The sequence below is a fragment of the Salvelinus fontinalis genome, chromosome 30 (assembly GCF_029448725.1).
Source record: "Salvelinus fontinalis isolate EN_2023a chromosome 30, ASM2944872v1, whole genome shotgun sequence".
NCBI lineage: Eukaryota > Metazoa > Chordata > Actinopteri > Salmoniformes > Salmonidae > Salvelinus > Salvelinus fontinalis.
This window is the reverse complement of record NC_074694.1, coordinates 24,747,859-24,768,050: the sequence shown is the minus strand read 5'-3', so window position 1 is coordinate 24,768,050 and position 20,192 is coordinate 24,747,859. Positions and strand designations below refer to the sequence as shown.

Here is a 20,192-nt window from a genome sequence, read left to right as displayed (position 1 = left end):
ATGGAGGTGTTCCATATACACACATCCACGTGTGCACACGCACACACACGCGTAAATAAACAGTCAGGGAGGTAGAGGTGTATCTCATTAGTCCACACTAGGAACTAGGACACAATGTGTCTCTTTCACAGGGGGTGGGGGTGTAGAAGAGGGGGGCATTTCCGACATCAGGAATAAGACCCACCACTATACCCAAACCTCCCACGCTGCTCTGTGTCAACCCACAACCACAAAACAGAATAACATACACACAAATTCACACCCACACAAAAACACACATTCTCATGTACACACACCCCACACACTCATGCACGTACACATACACAAACACACCTCCCAACCATTGTGGATGACACAGCATGCCCTTGGTCTGCTTCAGACCTCCTCTGACTACCAGTAATGAGACATTTCCCAGAAAGCCTCCATTTTAGAGAAAAGGTACACCACAGGAAAAGTACCATTGATCCAATTGTGCAATGTCTGAGTGCTCTAGGAACAACTATTTACTGTCTGAGTGCACTACTAACAAGTATTTACTAGCATATTTACTCTAATTGCTAGACAGCTAGACGAGCACTTTTTGCATTTCATGTGGCGAGAAATACAGATCATTACTTTCTTGTGTGTTCTTTTGATGTGCAAAGATTCAACATTCTAAATGTTTTACATTTTACATTTTCATACTCTGTCATTGACAATTCCATATTATTTTCATGTTTTCACATCGAAATTCAAAAGATGAACTTAGAAAGTGGTAAAATATATAATTTTTTATTTATTTCTTCATACAAAGAAATAGTATGAATGTTCAGTATTTAATTATCTAGAAACATCTGTTCCATTTTGCTCTTTCACTGTGTAAAATTAATTCATTTGATGTACATGATACCACAAAATACTTGATTTACATGTTCTTTTTCATTTTTATACATACACAATCTGCTAAACGTCTAAGTATTAACCATATTATATGCGGATGGGAATAAGACAAACATCACTAACATTTGTAGAGCTCTAAAAGGGTTGAACAAAACTCAACCAGAATGGATGCAGCAGCCTGGACCATGACCATGAGTGCACATTTTTAAGATAGAGTGCATCCCAAATGGAACCCTATTCCTTATAAAAGTGCACTACTTTTGACCAGATCCCTAAAGGCCCTGGTCAAAAGTACTGCAGTAAATAGGGAATAGAGTGCCATTTGGGACGTAACCCTTTTCTCTTAGTAACATGACCAAGATCAGAATTCCAGTGCATTAGGGGAGACCGAAGGCAAATGTAACTGCCCCAGCCTCCCCTAATCCAGCCATTACAGGGAGAAAGATCAACATTATTCCAATTCAGAATGTGATAGCTTGTATTCACATGGTTTTCCTGCTCTATATAAAGACCATTTTAAATGCTTTCAACAACCATTGCACTATAAGGAGAGAAGGAGAGATTGAGGCGTTATCCATATAGGCATGATAATCGAAAATAAGTGTCAATTCCTTGGTGGAAAAAAGCCACTATATGTGAATAAGGGACAGTACAATATTAGGACAAGCCCTACCATCCACCTACCATAGTGTGCTACCATCCACTAGTTTGAGGTAAAAACCATGGGCCCTGGTCACAAGTAATACACTATGGGGAGTAGGGTACCATTTGAGAAGCAGAATCAGCCCTCTTATCCTCTAAAGAGCATAGTATGACTTTGAAGTAGACACTACCTGCGAGGGTATGGGCCAGCATGTACATTGCTGAATGATAACGCCAGACTGTCTCTTGCATATCAAGAATTCAGACAGAAAGACAAACAATAACAAAGAAGCATTGAGAAAAACAAAGAACAAAAAAAAGAAAAGCTCAAAAGAAAAGATAGTGACTCAAGCTAACTTGTTGTCTGAGCTCCACACTCTGAAAAAGTCTTTTTTTGGCAACAAGTAGGAGCGAATTGAGATCCAATATGAAACTATGGAAGAAACAATGTTAGGATGACGGGTTGAATAAGGCAAACTATATAGACCATAGACATACCATAATGAAGTCTTATCATGACAACAATGATGTTCTGTATCTTCGCCCGAGGCCGTTCCTGCAGAGAGTACTTCAGAAACTCTCCTCCTCCCTTTGATCTGTGTATTCGCCCCAAATGGCACCCTACTCCCTACATAGTCCTTTACTTTAGACCAAGGCCCAAAAGGATTGTCATTTGACATCTGGTAAAAAGCAGTGCACCATATAGGGAATAGGGTGCCATTTGGGACGGACATCAAGATCTGATCTGAGGCCTGACGAGGATGAGGATGATGTGTTCCAGTGAAGCAGAGTGCTCTGTGGTTTTTCTATCATCTCTATCGTAATGCTCTGTATCAGACAGATGTATAGGCCACTGCTAGCTCCTACCTCAACTCAGGCCAAGCGCTTGCACTGTGTCCCAAATGGCACCCTATTTCCTGTATATTGCACCCTATTTCCTGTATATTGCACCCTATTTCCTGTATATTGTGTTACTTTTTAGCAAGGGTCACTGGGCCCTGGTCAAAAGCAGTGCACTATATAGGGAATGAGTGTGCCAATTGGGATGCATTCAAGGACTATACTACAGTCCTGCCCTGACCCAGAGTGTCCTCCCCTCTTTGTCTCTTCGACAAATCAAACGTCTCTCAGAGCTAATTTAATTGGGACTTTGTATGACCTTTGGCTCTGAGCCAACAGTGTCTTGTAATGAGAGCAAGAGTATAGTGGAGAGGAGACCTGAATCGATGGGCCTCAGTAACGTTATTCCATTAGCATCATGTCAACATGGAGCCCTATCAAAGTGATGCTGTCAGAAATAGGATTTAGGCCTTTGGTGGATTCATTAGAACAGGCTGTAGGAGCCCTACAAGAGGGAGGCCAGACGTACCCTTTAACCATGTCTGACACAATGAGGAGCAATTAGGCCAATTGATCCACCTGTTATTGAATGAAAGGGACATCAGATCAGCTGGTTAGGCCAATGACAGGGCTGGAGATCAGCTGGTTTGACCAATGGTACGGTAGGATAATGGGATGTGGATGGGGGTAACTCACAATATGAAGCACAACATTTTGAATGGATGGAACAGAAACTCATAGGAGTAACTAGACAAGTAACAATGTGTGGGGGAACGTTAATTATGGCTATTGAACGTGAAAGGGATTATGAATGTTTAAATCAGAATGCACATGAATGGGTTTTTCATCACTGTTCTGTGAACACTATACCTGTAAAACAGTGCCTTTATCAATATCCTTATATTCTTATTTCAGTAAAAAATTATTACTTATCTGCATTTTAACTCTGAGGGACCACTTTAACTCTGCTGAGTTGACATGAGGGACCACTTTAACTCTGCTGAGTTGACATGAGGGACCATTAAGGAAAGAATAAAGAAACAAAATAAAATGTGGAATGTAAAAAAAAAAAAAAAAGGAAATAAATGTGGGCCAGATGCTACGTATGTACAATATGGTTAGGCAGCTTAGTGAATTAATTGCTTAGAAATAAAAATAAATTATTATAAAATAGATTTCTGTACATTTTACATATATATAGCAATATCTCCCATGTCTTTTTTTTGCCATTCATTGAATTACAGAGAGAAAAAAAACAATGTTTCTTCCCAAATTCACATCCATCAATCCCAACCAAAGTTATGTCCTGTCATCTGGTAGAACTTCATGTTGAAAGGCCTGTAGAAGTCCCGTAGCCTCTGCACCACCTCTGGGTGGATGTTGGGGTGGGTCCGCCCTTTGGTTTTGCCCAGGCAGTGGGGCTTGCTGCTGCCCTCAGCCTTCTTGAGGCAGGGGAAGCCCTTGGTCTGGTTGAAGTAGAAGTGTTTGTCAGTGATGATCCTCTTGAGCCCCAGGAAGTCCTGCACCCGGCCCAGCTCTCCGGCCGGGTCGCTGATCAGGCGCTCCCCGCTCACAAACAGGATCTGACCCATGGGGAAGTACTGCAGCCAGTTGTCCAGGTGCTTGGCATAGATGCCGATCTGAATGGCGCTCCAGGACGTGTCGATGAGCCCCGTAGTCCTGTTTTTGAAGGTCAGGCTCTCAAAGGTGGGAATATCGGGGTTCTTAGACAGCGTCTGCGTGTAGTCAGAGATGGCCCTGGTGACGGGGTCCCGCACCACCACGATAAGCTTGGTGTCCCGGGACATGGCGGAGATCCGGGCCGGGGCCTCTCTGGTCACAAAGTAGCTGGGGGTCTTCTCCATGGTGATCTGGCCCTCTAGGGTCTTGGGCATCAGCTCCCTGAGGAGAAAAGAGGACAGTGTTAGAAGAAAATCTATCACTCATGACTCTTAGAACTAGGAACTATTACATTTTTAAAGCAGACAGAAATAAACTATGCTTGAGAGAGAGGGGGGGGGCTAGGAGAGAGAGAGAAAGAGAGAGGGGGGGTAGGGAGAGAGAGGGGGGTAGGAGAGAGAAAGAAAAAGAGAGAGTGGGAGGGAGAGAGGGAGGTAGGAGAGAGAGAGAGAGAGAGAGAAAGAGAGAGGGGAGGGAGAGAGGGGGGGTGGTTAGGAGGAGAATCTTGCATAATGTAATATATCTTGCATAATGTAATCAACCAGATGGAGAGCATTGTGTTCTACAATCAATGAGTCAGTCAGTCAGTTAGTGTAGGCCGCGTGGCCTTATTACAGGGCACCCAACCTACTACTATAGGCAGCCTTCCAACATAAACACCACTCACTAAAAACATACACACAGGCTAGAGGCCCTCACATCGCTTGTAGTCATACACCTATATTCCTCAGTAAATATCCACCTACAAGAAAATTCTGTGTAGTGTAGAATTTACAATCAAATTCTATGAAGAACCATTTTTTCTATTAAACCTGGGCTATTTCACAATCTGATCAACAACACACAGAGAAGTGCACTGTCTCATCCCTCCTGTCTGTCTGTCTGGCTCTGCCAACCACCCTAATGGTCCAGTGAGGCTGGGCTTAAATCTTAATCCACCCTGCCTCTTTACACCATTAACCGCTTAGGCAGCAAAGCACAGCCTAATTTGCCTTTCACTGATTTAGCTACAGCTCTCTGTGGCGTGCCCATGCTTCAACAATAAGCCCTCGAGCTGTCTGAAAGGAGACTCAACATGTTTCACTTTACCCAATGTTTCTAACAGGACCAGGGCCAGCCAGTACGGCTGTGGTAGAGGGAGTGAAACGTATAAGTTACATACAGAACCTATGATCAAGAGGCATTTGAATGAAAAGTGAACATGTTCTCCGCTGCCAAGATGGTTTCGGGTTTCAGAAATGGTGGACAATCATAGAGAGTGGATTATGGCGAGGCAATAAGAGGGGCTTTGACGGACACGGATCCCCTTTCCCTCCCTGGCGGAGAGCCCCTGGAGCCTCTGGCAGGAAACCCCGTACGTCTCTGATGTCTTCATGTGATTCTGGTTCTGATACTTGCTAGCTGGAGGTGAGGGGTGCTATTATAAACCGGAGATTACAGGAACCTACACTCGTATGTGCTTAGGCACGCTCCTTAACACACACATGCACACACAGTCTTGATACATACTGTACAACCCTGCAGGACACATATGTATAAATACACACTAGAATACTGATACTATCTTGCTTGAACCCCAGTGCAAGCAAGGCAGACAGTTAGTGAGAAAGCAAGGAGGAGGAAGATAGTAAGAGCGAGAGAGAGAGAGAGCGAGAGCGAGAGCGAGAGCGAGAGCGAGAGCGAGAGCGAGAGCGAGAGCGAGAGCGAGAGCGAGAGCGAGAGCGAGAGCGAGAGCGAGAGCGAGAGCGAGAGAGAGAGAGAGAGAGAGAGAGAGAGAGAGAGAAAGAAAGAAAGAAAGAAAGAAAGAAAGAAAGAAAGAAAGAGGAAGGAGAGAGAGAGAGAGAGAGAGAGAGAGAGAGAGAGAGAGAGAGAGAGAGAGAGAGAGAGAGAGAGAGAGAGAGAGAGAGAGAGAGAGAGAGAGAGAGAGAGAGAGATAACCCATGCAGGCAGGCTATCAGGGTGCACACAGAGATAAGGGTTCCCGTTAGCCTATTGTCCCCTATGTAGCAGGCTGTGTTGTTGTGCAGGGCCAGAGTTACACAGCCATTGTAAAAGACCCTGTCCCTGCACTGTGTAATCCCACCGTGAGTGTTTACACACCATGTCTGCTGTAAGAGGCATTGGGGCTGCCATATAGACCTAAGCTTACCATTCTTTGTCCTACAGTTCCTTCAGTTCTATGTCCTCCTCAGTTCTGCTCTAGAATCTAGTTCATGTAAAACTACTGCACCTCATGGTTAATTCATTGACATGTACTACTGGCTGGCTCTCCTTTAATGCACTAGTGGTCACGTTTTATAGTGGAAATTGTGAGTAAAAAATCGCTTTCTGGGAGAGGGAGGGAGGGAGAGAGAGGAATACAGACAGACAGAGAGTGAGTGAGTGAGTGAGTGAGTGAGTGAGTGAGTGAGTGAGTGAGTGAGTGAGTGAGTGAGTGAGTGAGTGAGTGAGTGAGTGAGTGAGTGAGTGAGTGAGTGAGTGAGTGAGTGAGTGAGTGAGTGAGTGAGTGAGTGAGTGAGTGAGTGAGTGAGTGAGTGAGTGAGAGAGAGAGAGAGAGAGAGAGAGAGAGAGAGAGAGAGAGAGAGAGAGAGAGAGACAGAAAGACAGAGAGAGACAGAGAGAGACAGAGAGAGACAGAGAGATTAAATGGAGGAGAGAAAGCCCAGGGTGATGTGAGGTAACTAATGAAATGGTTCATGGACATTTCTTGACAGATATGTATGTGTAGTATCAACAGAGTCTTTCAAGAGCCAGCCAGTGATCTAATTAGGATCATATCAGCTTGATTGCTGACACAGAAGAGGAGAAGGGAGCAGGGGAAAGAGAACCAAGGCTTCTTCCAAAAGCTCATTAACTGCCTATTGAAATCAAAACAGGGGGATGCACTGAATCTCTCTGCGAGAGCATGACAGATCTCTCCTTAAGCAAAACCATTATTAGATAGAGAAGAAAGGAGTGTAAGCCAAACAGACTGATTATACACACACACACGGAAGCACACACGCATACACACGGAGGCACGCATGCATGAAGAAAGCAGTGCAAGCAAACACATGCACACACACACATGCACAAACATTTGCACACAAACACACGCATGCATGCTAACACACGCAGGCATGCATGTGCGCGTACGTGACTGTGTGTGTATGCACGTGTACTTGCGTGTGTTTGCTTGTGCTTGTGTGTGTGCAATCTTGTGTGTGTATGTGTGTGTGTGTGTGCCTGTGTGTGTGTGTATTTGGATTGCACTCCTTTCTTTGCTCACACACATACTACTGTTTCTTCAAGAGCGTTGATCCCACTTAAAGTGTTTATACAGGCTTCTCGAATGTCTTCAAGGAATATAAACCAAACATGTCAGCCTTAAAATACAAAGCATTAGTCACTAATTCTCTCTAGAAATAATGGTGATACTGCAGGCAACCTTTTTGTATTATGTAGTGCTAACATGCTGCATAAAGTGCCTAGAAGCAAACCAACACAGAACCAGCACACAGCTCTCGTTCTAATCCGATTTCTAAGTGACAATGGGGCCTGGCGATAGGGAGGGATAGGGAGGGAGATTGAGGTAGAATGTGCATGCTGATAGATTATGGTGATCCTAGCTCAGGGAATCCCTCTTGTGAATCAAGTGTAGGGGGTTGGGATGGAGGGAGGGAGAGGGTAAAAGGAGGGTAGAGCTGGACAGAGAGAGGGAGCGGGGAAGACGAGACCCTCTAAACAGACCTGCCAAATCCACCACAAGAGAAGAAGAGAAGGCCTTCAATAAAAACCTCCCCCTCTGACTTTACCCACTTCTCTCTGAGAAGAGTGCCAAAGAAGCAGAAAAGGGGGGAGTAGAATAAAAGAGAAGAGAAGGAGGGGGCTCAGTTCAGTGGGAAGAGTAGGTCTTGGGAGGAACAATGCCTATTATGCTCTGTTTTGATTTATGAGGTAGTGCTTTTAAAGGTTCTGTCAGCAAACAGGCAATTCTGTGACAACGAGACCCTCTTTTTCCCTGCTTTCCTTTCAAATCGAGTGCATTGTCCTTTGGCGGCGGGGTGAACGAGGCAGTGGCCGGGCCATCGGGGCGGGGGTAAGGACTGGGGTAAGGGTGGAGGGGTGAGGTGGGGGGCTGGGTGCCTATTGAGGACTGATTGGAAGCACTTCTCGATCACTCTCAGCTTTGAGTGAGAGGAGCTTTTGGAGAGCTCTAGAGTGGAACGTGTGCCTAGAGATTGTCCCCTGGAACACTCAGCTGCCCCCCTAAAGACTCCAGAGGTTCCACAAGCTCTAGGGGCCTTCCACTGCCTCCGCTTCTCTCTGCTCAATGACACATGGGACAAATGTCTTCACTCTAAGCAACCAACATCCATCTACGTCGTTGGTTCCTTACAATACATAACAACTTAAAGATGCACTCCAGGATCTTAAGCACAACACATTCGTAACATACAGTACAAATTTGATTCGTCACATACCATACAAATAAAAATAAACATATCATACGAAATGAATAACGTAGTACCCAATTTGATGACATAGTACACAAAAAAACAGGGACCACTTTTGGCTCGTGAGCACCACTTTCAAAACTACTGGCTGAAATTATGCAAAAGTTTGTGAGTACATTACAATATTCCAAAAATATTAGATATCTTAAAATTGCATGACAGACATTTACCATTAGGGTGAACTGCCCTTGCTCTTCACATCGGAACACACAACAAAACGCCAGGTTTGTATGGGTTTTCTTTTCTCGAACTGAGGATGTTTAAAAGCAGGACTTTACTAAGTGTTTCAGCTGTTGGTTCTACTTCTTTCTCTCTTTCTTTCTCTCTCCTCCTCTCTTTTTCTCCCCTCTCTCTATCTCTCCCCTCTCTCTCTCCCCCTCTTCTTTACTCCCCTCTCTCTATCTCTCCCCTTTCTCTCTCCCCTCTCTTTTTCTCCCCTCTCTCTATCGCTCCCCTTTCTCTCTCTCTCTCTCCTCTGTCGAAGGGTTTTCTTTCCAAGTTGAAAGGGACGCCAAAAACAGCGATAAGACACAAAGCAGAAGCCCTCTGCATGCCAACTTCAAACGGGGGACTGGAGTGGCCCTGTGGCCTGCGTTTAACGGCCCACATCCCATCATAGATACAGTAAATACACTCAAACACACACACACACACACACACACACACACACACACACACACACACACACACACACACACACACACACACACACACTCACACACACAGATAAACGCAGACAAGACAGGGGTTATTTCTGTCTCTCTATCTTCTGTCACATTTGATTGGACGATAAGAGGCTGCCTCTGTTTCCATTGAACGAGTGCATCTGTAACAGCCGTAACAAAATGACCACCGGTTTGTTCAAAGACAGAAGAGAGAAAAGTTGCCTTGTTATGGTGTTTCCTATTTGGTGTCTATATGATTCAGGTGGCATTGGTTGTATGTCACTGCATGTAAAGTCATTGTTACTCAAGGTGTCTATCCCTTGTAGGATCATTTGTGTGAAGGCAAATCAAGAGAGATAGTTCTCGTCCACTAGGGACAGGAGAGACTGATGCACACCTTAAGTTGTTGATTAGACCTACTCCCCATAGAGATAACACCAACACAAGACACACACAAACAGCTTAGGCTCTAAGTAGCTGTAGAGCTGTTCAAATTAACCCGAAGACCCGAAGTCAAAACAAATCAAGCTAATCGCCCAATCATTTCCAGACTTTGAGTACTAAAGCTAGGGCATAGCTAAAACCAAAGACAGTCTTCTCTCCATGTAATTCACCTCAAGATGGCTCACCAACGCTGAGTCACCTATCCAGGCTGTATCACATCCGGCCATGATTGGGAGTCCCATAGGGTGGTACACAATTGGCCCAGTGTCGTCCGGGTTTGGTCGGGGTAGGCCGTCATTGTAAATAAGAATTTGTTCTTAACTGACTTGCCTAGTTAAGTAAAATAAAATAAAATAAAATAAATTTAAAATATATATATATATATATATAATCAAATAATTATAATTATTCTCAGAATTCTACTGTTGTAGCTTGTCAGGTGAAAAACTTCTGCCCATTTAGAGCACTGAGTCGTCCCACTTGGTAATACTTCTTCGTAATGCTTTCTGAACTTATTAAAGACTTCCTGGATAGTCACTACAAACACTTACCTCCTCTCCGAATACTCTATAGGCTATTGATCAGGAGCAGTCCCCAAACCCCTCAGAGACCAGCCTGGAGATCTGAGAGAAGCTAAGTGACACTTCACAGGAGGAGACAGGGAGAGATGGAGGAAATGAAGGAAAGAAGCACTGAAAGACTCTCTTTCGTTTCTTCCAACCTCTCACCCAAGGTCTTCAGATGAACAGGAGTAGAGAGATGTGGCTACAAAGTCGTCGTCGAAAAAAAGAAAGACTCTTCTGCGGTGTAAGATAGACATCTTGAGGCCCACTTGTTCCTTGACTGGCCACAACGTTTGGAGGTTTAACCCCTGTTCTAGACAACTGGCTGACTAACAATTAAGTCTGGGCTCAAAGTGGTCAATTGAGTACTCTATTGGAGCCCCTCTCTCTGTTCTGAATGCATGCGAGATACTCCTTCTGCATAGTTAGACTGGTTGTTTTCATAAACACCATTTATCAAAGCATGGATGATGAAGGATCCATTCAACAATGGAAAGTATCTTTGATTCCACAGGTTTTTTAAAGTCTCATTTGAACAAATTCAACAGCTTGTGAATCTCTGACTGGTAAATAAGCACATTATGAAGCCTCTATAGGGTTCTGAAAGTAATGTACTACAGTCTGTTTGTAATTGTCCAGCAGGAGAACCTAGTCTGTCTATGAAATGGGATTGAAATATAAACACACTGTGGATGCCACAGACTGAGCAGACAGACGGGCATGCACAACACTCCTGGCCCACTACATGCATATTCCCAAAGCAGTGTTGAGACACACACACAGAAGCCAGACGTTATGAAATATACCCCACTGAGCCCAGAGTATTTAACCGCAGAGCAAGGCTTTAGCTATAAATTCAAAATAATAAAGTGACGGTTTATGGCAGAGGCACTAGATCCATACTGAGAGAGTGAGAGGAGAGGAGAGTAGGGGAGAGGGGTGGATGGTAGGTTCTGGTATGTGGCCACTTAGAGTTTCCTGACAGCTCATTTCCTGTATGAAAAGATCCAGGGATCTCCTCTTAACCTAAGGGCCAGGAGTGAATGTGCATGTGTGCATTCTCTTGATTGTGTGCGTGTGTGTGTGTGTGTGTGTGTTTGTTAGTAAATAACTCATGCTGACTGTGTGATAAATTCTATTTGATACTAAAGGACCATTAAGCTTAGAGAAGAAGCTCCTTTTCAGATTGTCAGGGTGCTTTCGATCCAGGCCTGGAGTTACACATGAATAGACCTCACTGAATAAATGGTGCCACTGGATCCCTGTAAGATGTTGGGTTGGATACACACATACACACACACATACACTGTTGGAGGGTGGAAGCCCCTGGAAGAGAGCTGTCTACTGAAGAGGGAGATGAATAATGTAGATAGGCGAATCGTCCCAGACACACTGACCTGGCTGGCTGAGCCCAGCCTCTCTCAATCCTCTATCGTCTTTCAGGAGTCAGACTCTCAGAGCATCCTATTTAAATAATATAATTTGGGCTCCAACGTTAACAAACAGTTAACCTAAATGGCCCCATACATCACTGAACTCACTGGGAGAAATATGTCAACAAAGTTGCAATCTTATAAAAAATGTTTTACTGCTAGTGTCTGTGTGAGTTTGGCCCGGGCCCTGCGGTTTGGTTTGGTCCAACTCCATGGTTTTAGTTTAGGCTAAGGACCAGCCTGGTTCTTGGAGGGAACATCGGACACCAGCAGAGAAGAGTAAATAAACAGAAAGTAAACGACCCATACAGAGTTAGGGATTGTATGTCAGGCAAAGTGTCAAAAAGACACGCCAACACTGTGCTACTGTAACCGCCAGCTTCAGATACTTGGTTGCGTTCCAAATGGCACCCTATTCCCTTTATAATGCACCTCTTTTGATCATGGACTGCTCAGAAGCAGTGCACTATAAAGGGAATAGGGTGCCATTTGGAATCTCTGTTTTTGAACTGAAAACACTTAAATGAGGTTAGAGTGCTCCAGAAACCTCTCTCACAACCACAGTGGTTCCTTTGTGATGGGTTACCATCCCTGCAGCATGACACACACAAATCACTCAATTCTATAACTCACCATTTGCTACACGGTCTGTTTTGGGTTTATTTGTTGCTATTCAGTACCTCTGAAAGGACAAATAACAGTGAGAATGTGACATATTTCTGCTCGGAGGGCCCGCATCGAGGTACATGCCTGTGGCCATGCAGGCTGAGCAGAATTACTGAGTGTTAATAACAAGACCATGGTGCAAGGAGAGGCAGCTCTCCATGTGGTATAAATAAAACAGTTAAGATGGTGGGGGAACAGGGTGGCGGGGGGTGGGGGGGTGGGGAGTAGAAAGTGCTAACTTCACTTCCTCCTCTCATGCTTTACACATTCTGCCCACCGAGGTTATGTACCAAATGGCATTCTATTCCCTATGTAGGGCACTTCTTTTGACCAGGGCCCATAGGGCTCTAGTCAAATAGGGAATTGGGAATTGGGAATATTATAGACCCTGGTCAAAAGTAGTGAACTACATAGGGAATAGGATGCCACTTGGGATGCAACCCTAGTCCCTACCCTGAGCTGCTGCCATTTTCAGTAGTACTTTCCACTGACGAGGGAGGAATGAAGACTAGCTATGCCAAAAGGGCCATTGTATTTCACAATTCCTTTTAGAATGACAACGCGACACCTCAACACTTGGATTGACGAGATATAACATAAGGTATACACTTCGGGAGTGAGCCATGCCAACAAGTAAATCTACTCTGGGCACACAGGGTTCTACTGCAGGTACACACACACAAACACTAGCTGTAATCGAGTGCTGGGTCTGTATTATATATTTTTTTAGTTGAAACTTTATTTATGTAGGCAAATCAGTTTAAGAACAAATTCTAATTTACAATGACGGGTTATCCCGGAAGACGCTGGGCCAATTGTGCGCCACCCTAATGGACTCCCAATCACGGCCAGATGTGATACAGCCTGGATTCGAACCAGGGACTGTAGTGATGTCTCTTGCACTGAGATGCAGTGCCTTAGACTGCTGCGGCCACTCAGGAGACCAACCCCGAGTTTGCTTAGTGCTGGTAATCGTCTGTGATCAGTGTGTTATGTTGTGTTTGCTGTGGGTGTTTGTTAAAGGTGTTAGCAGACCGCTGGTGACCCCTGAGGCAGCCACAAACTCCAGCATCGCCATCACACCAGTCACTTTGTAGACTCAGGCCTCATCAGTATCATGGTGTCGTTCAGATACAGCTCATTCAGATGTGTGTTTGCGTGCCGCACCAGAAGCAGTAGTCACACACATTGTGATTTAAAGGTATTTGACATGCTCCAAAGAACATATAACTCACTGATCTAGATACAGATATGACTCTCTGATCTAGATACAGATATGACTCACTGATCTAGATACAGATATGACTCTCTGATCTAGATACAGATATAACTCTCTGATCTAGATACAGATATGACTCTCTGATCTAGATACAGATATAACTCTCTGATCTAGATACAGATATGACTCACTGATCTAGATACAGATATGACTCTCTGATCTAGATACAGATATAACTCTCTGATCTAGATACAGATATGACTCACTGATCTAGATACAGATATGACTCTCTGATCTAGATACAGATATAACTCTCTGATCTAGATACAGATATAACTCTCTGATCTAGATACAGATATGACTCACTGATCTAGATACAGATATGACTCTCTGATCTAGATACAGATATAACTCTCTGATCTAGATACAGATATGACTCACTGATCTAGATAAAGATATGACTCTCTGATCTAGATACAGATATGACTCTCTGATCTAGATACAGATATGACTCTCTGATCTAGATACAGATATGACTCTCTGATCTAGATACAGATATGACTCTCTAATCTAGATACAGCTAGGATGAACAAAAGATGAAACGGACTATAGAAGAACATACATGTAACCACCACCATCCCCTACAGACACACACACACACATATACAGTACACATATAAACAGTTCCAGTCAAAGGTTTGGACACACCTAATGATTCAAGGGTTCTACCCTGTAGAATAATAGTGAAGACATCAAAACTATGAAATAACGCATATTGAATCATGTAGTAACCAAAAAGGTGTTGAACAAATCAAAATCTATTTTAGATTTTTGATTCTTCAAAGTAGCCACCCTTTGCCTTGATGACAGCTTTGCCCACTCTTGGCATTCTCTCAACCAGTTTCACCCGGAATGCTTTTCCAACAGTCTTAAAGGAGTTACCATATATGTTGAGCACTTGTTGGCTGCTTTTCCTTCACTCTGTGGTCCAACTCATCCCAAACCATCTCAATTGGGTTGAGGTCAGGTGATTGTGAAGGCCAGGTCAACTGATGCAGCACTTCATCACTCTTTTTCTTGGTACAATAGCCCTTACACAGCCTGTAGATGTGTTTTGGGTCATTGTCCTGTTGAAAAACAAATGATAGTCCAACTATGCACAAACCAGATGGGGTGGCGTATTGCTGCAGAATGCTGTGGTAGCCATTCTGGTTGTGTGCCTTGAATTCTAAATAAATCACTGACCGTGTCACCAGCAAAGCACCCCCACACCATCACACCCCCTCCTCCATGCTTCACGGTGGGAACAACACATGCAGAGATCATCTGTTAACTTACTCTGTGTCTCACAAAGACACTGTGGCTGGAACCAAAATTTTCAGATCATCAGACCGGTCTAATGAACATTGCTCGTGTTTCTTGGCCCAAGCAAGTCTCTTCTTATTATTGGTGTCCTTTAGTAGTGGTTTCTTTGCAGGAATTCGACCATGGCCTAATTCATGCAGTATTCTCTGAACAGTTGATGGTGAGATGTGTCTGTTACTTGAACTTTGTGAAACAATTATTGGTCCGCAATTTCTGCGGCTGGTAACTCTAATGAACTTATCCTTTGCAGGCAGAAGTGACTATGGGTCTTCCAATCCTGTGGGGGTCTTTATGAGAGCCAGTTTCATCATAGCGCTTGATGGCTTTTGTGACTGCACTTGAAGAAATGTTTCGCATTGACTGACCTTCATGTCTTAAAGTAATGATGGATTGTCGTTTCGCTTTGCTTATTTGAGCTGTTCTTGCCATAATATGGACTTGGTCTTTTACCAAATAAGTCTATCTTATGTATACCACCTCTACCGTGTCACAACAAAACTGATTGGCTCAAATGCATCAAGAAGGAAAGAAATTCCAAAAAATTAACTTTTAACAAGGCACCCCTGTTCATTGAAATGCATTCCAGGTGACTACCTCATGAAGCTGGTTGAGAAAATGCCAAGAGTGTGCAAAGCTGTCATCAAGGCAAAGGGTGGCTACTTTGAAGAATTTCAGATATAAAATATATTTTGATTTAACACTTTTTTGGTTACAACATGATTCCATGTGTGCTATTTCATAGTTTTAATGTCTTCACTATTATTGTACAATGTAGAAAATTGTAAAAATAAAGAAAAACCCTTGAATGAGAAGGTGTGTCCAAACTTTTGACTGCTACTATATAAAGTGCTCAGGCAGTTACGGATGACAGGCAATTCAAACAAGATGCAAAGTAGCTTTGTATACATATATATATATATATATACATATACATATATATATATATATATACATATATATATATATATATATATATACATATATATATATATATATATATATATATACAGTATGTATGTGTATATATGTGTATATATATATATATATATATATATATATATATATGTATATATGTGTATATATATATATACAGTATATATGTGTATATATATATATATATACAAAGCTACTTTGCATCTTGTTTGAATTGCCTGTCATCCGTAACTGCCTGAGCACTTTTTGAAGGCAGGTGAGCTACAAAGAGGGGATTTCCTCCCCGTCAGTCAGTGTACAAGGATCTATATTCGTGTTTATGTTTGTGTGTGTTTGTGTGTGTGTGTACCATTACATGTCTCTCCTCCCTTATTCCCAGACAGTACAGCTGTGGTGTAGGTTAATGGTTTACAAAATCCTTAAGGCAAGCCGTCTTTCTGGCTAACGTATAATTAGCCAAATTGTGTAGCAATAGTTCCAGTAGTGAAATGAAACTGTTCATTTGTGAGGAGAAGAATGACAGCAGTGTTGTTGTGCTCCTGCATCCTCGGGCAATTCTCAAGCTCCGTCTTGGATGATAGCCTAGATATTGTCTGCTTTGATATCTCAGTGCATCTCGAAGACAAGATAATTGCTGAAAGTACAGTGAGCGAGCCGGGACCCACGTTGTTAACCCTTTCTACTGCTGCTAGTTCAAGTTACCACCCAGCGTTGATGTCCAAGGTGGAGTGCAATTTCAAGGTTTCATTATTTCATTTGGATGTCGGAGAAATGTTGGGAGCCAGATGACAAATGTTTTCTCTTTTGGCCCTCCGCTGTCTCTAGCGAGGGCCTCATGGTTTGCAACGAAACTCTATCCACTCGCTCTCCATACCAGAAAGACAAGTCGTTTGAGAGGAAAAAAAGAGAAAGAAGCAGATTTTAAAAAGACATTTGAGAAATGGACCCTGCCAGGGAAATATGTCAGCCTTAGCCAGAACACTTCTTCGTTATTCTCCTCTTTGCTACTGTAGATATGAAAATCCAAATGTATTTATTCTGTTGTTGCTAGCTATATTCATTAAAACATTGAAATAAACACATATAAAGTACCAGTCAAACGTTTGGAGACACCTACTCATTCAAAGGATTTTCTTTATTTTTTTCATTTTCTACACTGTAGAATAAAATTGATGACATCAAAACTATGAAATAACACATATGGAATCATGTAGTAACCAAAAAAGTGTTGAACAAATCAAAAACAATTTTTGAGGCCTCCCGGGTGGCGCAGTGGTCTAGGGCACTGCATCGCAGCGCTAGCTGTGCCACCAGAGATTCTGGGTTCGCGCCCAGGCTCTGTCGCAGCCGGCCGCGACCAGGAGGTCCGTGGGGCGACGCACAATTGGCCTAGCGTCGTCCGGGTTAGGGAGGGTTTGGCCGGTAGGGATATCCTTGTCTCATCGCGCACCAGCGACTCCTGGGGCGGGCAGTGCGCGCTAGCCAAGGTTGCCAGGTGCATGGTGTTTCCTCCGACACATTGGTGCGGCTGGCTTCCGGGTTGGATGCGCGCTGTGTTAAGAAGCAGTGCGACTTGGTTGGGTTGTGTTTCGGAGGACGCATGGCTTTCGACCTTCGTCTCTCCCGAGCCCGTACGGGAGTTGTAGCGAAGAGACAAGATAGTAATTACTAACACATTTGGATACCATGAAAAAGGGGGTAAAAATTAAAAATAAAATCTATTTTTGATTTTTGATTCTTCAAAGTTGCATTGATGACAGCATTGCACAATCTTTGCATTCTCTCAACCAGCTTCACCTGTAATGCTTTTCCAACATTCTTCAAGGACTTCCCACATATACTTGTTGGCTGCTTTCCTTCACTCTGCAGTCCAGCTCATCCCAAACTATCTCAATTTGGTTGAGGTCGGGTGATTGTGGAGGCTAGGTCATCTGATGCAGCACTCCATCACTCTCCTTGGTCAAATAGCCATTTCACAGCCTGGAGGTGTGTTTTGGGTCATTGTCCTGTTGAAAAACGATGATAGTTCCACTAAGCGCAAACCAGATGGGATGGCGTATCACTGCCTAATGCTGTGGTAGCTATGCTGGTTAAGTGCGCCTTGAATTCTAATATAAATCACTGACAGTGTCATCAGCAAAGCACCTCCACACCATCACACCTCCTCCTCCATGCTTCACGGTGGGAACCACACATGTGGAGATCATCCGTTCACTTACTCTGCGTCTCCCAAAGACACGGCGGTTGGAACCAAAAATCTCAAATTAACCTGTCTAGGATGAGGGTGGGCACACCCCCCCCACATTCCACTGAAAAGGCAGAGCGCGAAATTCAAAAAAAAATTTTTTTTTAAATATTTAACTTTCACACATTAAAGTCCAATACAGCTAATGAAAGACACAGATCTTGTGAATCCAGCCAATATGTCCGATTTTTAAAATGTTTTACAGGGAAGACACAATATGTAAAGATGTAAATCTATTACCTAAAAACACATTAGCATAATCCACCATCTTTTATTTGTCCACCAACACCAGTAGCTATCACCAATTCGGCTAAACTAAGATATTTATAGCCCCTAACCAAGAAAAAAACTCATCAGATGACAGTCTGATAACATATTTATGGTATGGGATAGGTTTTGTTAGAAAAATGTGCATATTTCAGGTAGCTGGCATAGTTTACAATTGCACCCACCGTCACAAATGGACTAGAATAATTACAATGAGCAACGTGTTTACCTAACTACTAATCATCAAACATTTCGTAAAAATACACAGCATACACTAATCGAAAGACACAGATCCTGTGAATACAGACAATATTTCAGATTTTCTAAGTGTCTTACAGCGAAAACACAATAAATCGTTATATTAGCATAGCACATGTGCAAACATTACCCCAGCATTGATTCTAGCCAAAGAGAGCGATAACGTAAACATCGCCAAAATATATTATTTTTTTCACTAACCTTCTCAGAATTCTTCAGAGGACACCCCTGTAACATCACAATACAACATACATATACAGTTTGTTCGAAAATGTGCATATTTAGCCACCAAAATCATGGTTAGACAATGAGAAATGTAGCCCAGCTGGTGAGAAAATGTCCGTGCGCCATATTAGACAGTGATCTACTCGTATACATAAATACTCATAAACGTGACTAAAAAATATAGGGTGGACAGCGATTGATAGACAATTTAATTCTTAATACAATCGCGGAATTACATTTTTTAAATTATCCTTACTTTTCAATACAGTTTGCGCCAAGCGAAGCTACGTCAAAAAACATGGCGTCCTAAGCCACTAACATTTTTCGACAGAAACACGATTTATCATAATAAAAATGTCCTACTTTGAGCTGTTCTTCCATCAGTATCTTGGGCAAAGGATCCTTTCTTGGGTCTAATCGTCTTTTGGTGGAAAGCTGTCCTCTTGCCATGTGGAAATGCCAACTGCGTTTGGGATGAACTGGAAGCGTGCCCAGAGATTCACATCGTCTCAGAAATAAATGTCCCAAAATCGCACTAAACGGATATAAATTGCTATAAAACGCTTTAAATTAACTACCTTATGATGTTTTTAACTCCTATAACGAGTCTTAACATGACCGGAGAAAGATTACTCCCAACACTAATGCTTGGATCAGGTGCGGGTCGGTGTCCTCCACGCGCATGACGCAGCTGCAAAAGAGTGACTAGCTACAGGGTTTTTTAATTTATAGTGCCTGTGATTGCGCAATCGACCCCATTCAAATCGTCATCACGTAAAGGCATCCAGGGGAAGACGTAAGCAGTGTCCGTATACTCATAGGAATAACATTGGCTTTAAAACTGACTCCAGAACAGTGGCCAAAATTTCTGAAATCTGACTCCATGTCAGGGAAATTGCTGTAGAATGGGTTCTGTTCCACTTAGAGACAAAATTTCAACTCCTATAGAAACTATAGACTGTTTTCTATCCGATAATAATATTAATATGCATATTGTACGATCAAGAATTTTGTAGGAAGCCGTTTCAAAAATTACACGATTACCATAAATAGTGACAACAGCGCCCCCAGCTTTAACAGGTTAAATTTGGACTCATCAGACCAAACGACAGACAGTTCCATCGGCCTAATGTCCATTGCTCCTGTTTCTTGGCCCAAGCATGTCTCTTCTTCTTATGGTGTCCTTTAGTAGTGGTTTCTTTGCAGCAATTCGACCATGAAGGCCTAATTCACACAGTCTCCTCTGAACAGTTGATGTTAAGGCGTGTCTGTTACTTGAACTCTGTGAAGCATTTATATGGGCTGCAATCTGAGGTGCAGTTAACTCTAATGAACTTATCCTCTGCAGCAGAGGTAACTCTAGGTCTTCCTT

General features: G+C 43.0%; 1 protein-coding gene across 1 annotated transcript in view; it reads right to left on the bottom strand.

Moving 5' to 3' along the window:
- Positions 1-755: 755 nt before the first annotated feature.
- hs3st3b1b (heparan sulfate (glucosamine) 3-O-sulfotransferase 3B1b) overlaps positions 756-20,192 on the bottom strand; it is a 31,753-nt gene continuing 12,316 nt past the window's right edge. The window contains exon 2 of the mRNA XM_055890136.1: positions 756-4,263. Coding sequence (XP_055746111.1) covers positions 3,645-4,263 — 619 coding nt within the window. The 3' untranslated portion in view covers positions 756-3,644. The remainder of the gene's footprint in view (positions 4,264-20,192) is intronic.